This window comes from Eretmochelys imbricata, chromosome 2, assembly GCF_965152235.1.
Source record: "Eretmochelys imbricata isolate rEreImb1 chromosome 2, rEreImb1.hap1, whole genome shotgun sequence".
Classification (NCBI taxonomy): Eukaryota; Metazoa; Chordata; order Testudines; family Cheloniidae; genus Eretmochelys; species Eretmochelys imbricata.
In genome coordinates, this window is record NC_135573.1 from 181,506,092 (window position 1) to 181,512,091 (window position 6,000).

At 48.5% G+C, this 6,000-nt stretch overlaps 1 protein-coding gene across 1 annotated transcript in view; it reads right to left on the reverse strand.

Annotated features, from left to right (window-relative positions):
* The window catches only part of BMPER (BMP binding endothelial regulator), a 191,487-nt gene extending 186,955 nt beyond the window's left edge, over positions 1-4,532 (reverse strand). Inside the window, exons 1-2 of the mRNA XM_077809237.1 lie at positions 4,406-4,532; positions 3,099-3,184 (exon numbers count right to left, since the gene is read on the reverse strand). Coding sequence (XP_077665363.1) covers positions 3,099-3,184; positions 4,406-4,532 — 213 coding nt within the window. The remainder of the gene's footprint in view (positions 1-3,098; positions 3,185-4,405) is intronic.
* Positions 4,533-6,000: the final 1,468 nt, after the last annotated feature.

Sequence of the window (6,000 nt, forward strand, 5' to 3'; positions counted from 1 at the left end):
TTCACATTAATAAACCTGATTTCCACAGATTTGTGAAGATATTTTCAGAATGGAATTTCTGCAGCTTGTATTTTACATTTGATATTATAGCTATAATCCCCAAAAGTCTTCAAGAATTTAATGGCAGGCAAAAATGAATGACCCCCTTGAACTGAATCAATACTTTGCTGGTGTACATATGAATATCATCAAATATATCTTTACCCATCATATCGCATTAAACTCATACATGTTCTTTAAAGCCTGGACTTCTTCTAGTCAACCATAGAGTCCACAAAGTTTCACAGCTTTTGTTTTCAGAAAGAGCAATATTTTAGACATTTAATTTTCAAGCATTAAGTTAGTACAAACTGATTTTGTAGCCAAATTCATTAATATGTACCTTTTTTTTTTCTTTTTTTTTTTTTTTTTAGTATAATTCAGTAGAACATACAGCATCATCTAGGGACACTTGGCTTCTTGTGTAAAATGTGAGTAATCATTTTTCCTGTAGATTTTCAATTTACAGTGACGATATTTTTTCTACTGTTGTTTCTCAGAAGGTTGGTTTACTTCATCTTTTTTACTACTCACTTCTGATATAGACAGTCACCTTCACCTGTTTATTATTTCTTAGTGTCAGGAAAAGTCCACTGCACTGTTTTGACACAGAAGTCCAGATCCCATTGTATTTTCCAGTTACTGCCAAAGCCGCCATATACAAGAAAGCAGAGGTAACTATTTTTAGTTATCTTCAGCCTGCTTTGCACCACTCCAGTGGCACAAACCAGACAGCAAGCAAGTCAGCTTCCTTGGTAGTTGGAATTTTCCTGACATACATGTATTCCCCAGGAGGCACAGGGCCACAGATGTAGGGTGAGTTGCTAGTACAAAGGGGAAGTCAGAGCACCTCTGAACTTCAGTTATCCCAACACGTGGAACTGCACTTTAAGGATGTTGCCAGCCGAACATAAGTTAAAGCTCTCAAAATCCAGAAGTCACACAGCTGGCATAAAGCCATCTTTTGCCCACCCAGAACTTAAAAGTGATCTCAGTCAGCAGACCCCAAAATGTCCTACTAACGCTGTAATTTGTCCTTCATTGTGGTGAGAAAATAAATGTTTGTTTGCTAATACTGCCATTATACTCTCCATTATCAGCTCACAAGGGAAGTCTTGTGGATGGAAAAAGATGGTCTTGTGGTTAAATCACTGGAGTGGGCACTAGGAAACCTGGCCTCGATTCCCTCTTCTGCCCCAGACCTCTTGTGAGACTTTTGTACTTTACATTTCTTGTCTGCAAAACTGAGGCTATTAGAGCAGAGGCTAAATTCATTAATGTTAGTAAAGATCTTTGAGATTACTAAATGGGAGACATTATAGAAATGCATAGTATTTTTGTGTAAGAATTCATAGTGAAACTATTGTTTTATAGTCACTTATAATGCCATAGTTTTGCTTCTTTACAGATTAGTTGCCTGATCCTGTAAACACTTAATACTAATGAGTAGTTCCATCCTGTCACAAAAGCAAAAGAGTAATTCATCAGATTTCACTTAGTGGAAAGATATAAAATCTTTTAGTTCATGTACTGCCTGAGAGAAACTGTTCTTTAGGCCAGGGGTTCTCAACCTTTTCCTTTCTGAGGCCCCCTTGATCATGCTATAAAAACTCCATGGCCCACCTGTGCCACAATAACTGGTTTTCTGCATATAAAAGCCAGGGCCAGCATTAAGGGGTAGCATGCAGGGCAATTGCCCAAGACCTCAGGCCACAGGGGGCACTGTGAAGCTAAGTTGCTCAGGGCCCCAGACTTCAGCCCCATGCAGTGGGACTTAGGCTTTCTGCCCTGGGCCCCAGCAAGCCTAACACTGGTTCTGCTTGGTGGACCCCCATGAAACTTGCTTGCGGCCACCCAGGGGTCCCTGGACCCCAGTTGAGAACCACTGCTTTAGACCAGTTTGAGTCAAAATTCTTCCAGCATTTTTTGCAATGTTCATCCACTTTGTTTTCATGCTATGTTAATCCATGTTTTCTAAAAGTGCATCGACTTAGTCAATGTTACAAACTATAAAGAGGTCTAAAAACAGAAATATTTTTCCCTGATGTGTTACTTTCAGTCTGACATTGAACTTCTTCATAAATTGTTTCTTCACTGCTACTAACTCCTTTCTGTTAGTTAGAGCTGTGTGGCAGATATTTGGGAAACATAAAATCTTGGACGCATTATAAAATCCATCTTCATGTATTTTTTGTTTTTTCTTTTATTTCTTTCATCTCCATGCCTCTCTTTTTTCCCCCCTTTGTCATTGATATCTAAAAAGTTATCATTGGGCCTGATCCAAAATCCATCAATATCAATGGAAAGACTCTAATTGATTTCATTGGGTTTGCTCAACTAAAAAGCATCCAAAATGTTTAACTGTGACACTGAAAGCCAGTGCAAGAACAGGGGATATTTCCTCAGGAAAGGATTACAAAGTAGTGTAATTGTTAACGACTATGGCAGCTGAATTCCCAGCACAAACGGCAGTGACATCCTCAGAATGACACTTTTTATAAAAGTATCATCTCTCGCATTATCTTCTTATTACAATCAGTCTAGTCAGGAGTGCCTTAAAATATACTGTGTTGTACTTTCAAAACTAAAGTTTTGGACTTTAAATCATCTGCATTTTTTTGCTTTACTAACTTGTTGTATCCCTCATTTTGGCCCATTTTTTCAACAGTCAGTATCTGTGGAAGTTGAAAGCAATATCACCCCCAAACTCCACATTTCAACCTCTTTGCTCTGCTCATAGGTATTGGCTATGCAGAAATCTTTTGTGCTAGAGCACATGTGACTTTGTGAAAATAATTCTCACCATGTATGCACATGATGAATGTAGTAATCAGTGAGTCTCACAATGTCATATTAAAGTCATTTATGAGTTTAAAGTCAAAATGATGATTCCAAGATAGCGAACTGGAATATTTTCTAGTTAGCTCAGCACTGAGATAACCTTGCATTGCATAAAGGCAACAAATACCCAAGATTTGATTATACAATGTATTCCTTTCTTTGTACAGTTACTTTTAGTACAGCCCTTAGTGTTCTTATTACCTGAAATCCAAACTTACCAGGCAAATGCACATTATGCAAGGATTGTCTGTGATAAATGGTATCTGTAGAACCTCCCCTTCATTTTCACATTTTGCAACAGATCCTGAGATAGAAATCAAAATAAAAAATACGTTTTCAAATTTTAATTCACTGGCTCTCTTCAGTATCCAGATTCCTAATTCTGTTTTAAACTCCTGTACAGCTCCTAGCCTTCAGTATTAAATCTCACCTGCTCTAAATAACCAAGAATACCAGAAACAAATGCACAGAAACTATTCAGTTTCAAAGGGGCAGTTTCTATAAGATCCTGATGAGAGCTGGTAAATGACTAGCCTTTTTATTCTGTACAAAATCTAGATTTTCCTACTGTGCCCCATTTACAGCAGAGATGTTTTTTTCTCCTCTCAGATGACCTATGCAATAATGAATATTTCATTAATAATAGGATACTTCTGTAAATGACCTGATCCAAAGCTTATTGAAATCAGTGGAAATAACTCCATTTACTTCAGTGGGCTTTGGGTCAGGCCCTTAGTACAGTACCAACAACTCAACACAGCACCTTTTTCTGACCCATGAAGAACAGACTGCCATCAGAGTCGATTTACAAAAGGAATCAAATTAGAGATATGGTCTCTACCCCGATTTGTGCTGTATTATCTCATGTTGGAATCACTTTTTGAAACCTAATACGTCTTGCTTGTTTTACTCGAAATTGACTCAACATTTTCCTTTATGCACCAGGTGTCAGTAAAGTATGTCCTTCAAGGGGGGGGGGGGGGCGGAAAGCAGCAGGTAGGTCTTCACCTGCCTGGATACATGTAATTATATCCTACTATCACGAACCTTTTCTTCCGAACTGCATTTTTAAAACAAATGAACGTAAGGCAAATCTAGTACGTTCAACAAACAATGCACTACATAATACAACAAACAAAGCAACGGCACTCATTTATTATTAGGATTTGTCATTACTCCAAGAGCCCTGGGAGGCGGGAATCTGGTTTGATGTCAAAGAGCTTCTGGGCTTGAGCAGGTCAAGGTTGCCCATCGTCATTAGTAAAATCCTTTGTACATGGGCACCGCTCCTCTTGCAAGCTCTACCTGCACAAGCGTCCCCCCGGGATGCACAGCGGAGCCCGTCCCTGGGATCATGCATCTGCTAGGCGCAGATCCCCGGCGCGTTTCCCCAGCCCCTGCTGGCCGGGCGTGAATCGCTTTTGCTTTGCCCTGGCGGGGCAAGGCGAAGAGCCGCTCTCCGCCCGCCTCACCCTGCCCCTGCCCGTGGGCGGCGGGACCGGAGCGGGGCGAGTCTCCCCCTTACCTGTCAGGAAGGAGGAAGCCAGAGACATCTGGCCCCACAGGGGGCTGAGCAGGAGCCAGGCGGCGAAGGGGGCGGCGGGGGAGCGGAGCAGCGGAGCCGGAGCCCTGCCGCTGGGGAGCCAGAGCATCGTCCCCTGGAGCCGAGCCCGGGCTGCGGCGGCGAGAGGGGCTCCCGGCGGGTGAGGAGCCGGGGCGGGAGGGGAGCCGGGCCGGGGATGCCGGGAGGGAGGAGGGGTCCTGCTGCTGCCGCCGCCGCCGCCGCTGCCGCTGCGGCTCTGAGTCTCCCCAGGGCGGCGCGGCGTTTCCCCGCCCGAGTGGGCTGTGCAGGGCGCCGCCGGGCTGGGCAGGGGGCGCGGATCCCGGCTCGCGCGCTGACAGGGCGAGTGGCTGGGCAGCCCGCGCTGCCAGGGAGCTGCCGCCGCCCCCTCCTGCCCCCGGCCCCAGCCCGCCGGCCACCTCCCCCGCCTCCGCCTGCCCCGGGCCCCCAGAGCGCCGGGGGCGGGAGAGGCAGAGCCCGGCTCCGCAGGGGACACTGCCCCGCCGGGGGCTCGGGCACCTGAGGGTCAGTGTCCGTCCTCTCGGCTCTGCCTGCACGGGGCTGTCAGCGCCTGCCCCGCTCAGCCCTGGCACCCGCACCCCTCCTCCCGCACCTCTCCACTTCCCCCTTCCCCCTCTTCCCGCACCTCTCCACTCCCCCCTTCCTCCTCTTCCCGCACCTCTCCACTTCCCCCTTCCCCCGCACCTCTCCACTTCTCCCCTGCCCCGTCCCCCTCCTCCCGCACCTCTCCACTCCCCCCTTCCTCCTCTTCCCGCACCTCTCCACTTCCCCCTTCCCCCGCACCTCTCCACTTCTCCCCTGCCCCGTCCCCCTCCTCCCGCACCTCTCCACTCCCCCCTTCCTCCTCCTCCCGCACCTCTCCACTTCCCGCTTCCCCCCCCGCACCTCTCCACTTCTCCCCTGCCCCGTCCCCCTCCTCCCGCACCTCTCCACTCCCCCTTCCCCCTCTTCCCGCACCTCTCCACTCCCCCCTTCCTCCTCCTCCCGCACCTCTCCACTTCCCCCTTCCCCCTCCTCCCGCACCTCTCCACTTCCCGCTTCCCCCCCGCACCTCTCCACTTCTCCCCTGCCCCGTCCCCCTCCTCCCGCACCTCTCCACTCCCCCTTCCCCCTCTTCCCGCACCTCTCCACTCCCCCCTTCCTCCTCCTCCCGCACCTCTCCACTTCCCCCTTCCCCCTCCTCCCGCACCTCTCCACTTCCCCCTTCCCCCGCACCTCTCCACTTCTCCCCTGCCCCGTCCCCCTCCTCCCGCACCTCTCCACTCCCCCTTCCCCCTCTTCCCGCACCTCTCCACTTCTCCCCTCTCCAGTCCCCCTTCGCCCGCACTTCTCTTCCCGCAACCCTCCTGACACCCCTTCTCCTCCTCCACCCTCCTCTGCCAGCATATCACACCCCGCTTCTCTGCCAGTACAGACCCCCCCTTCCCCAAGCACCCCCACACCTGCTCCTCTGCCTGAACCCTCTTTACTAAATCCCCATCCCTTTCTGGGTACAAGGGTTGAAGGTTATTCCCTATGCCTTCCATGTGCATTTGGAG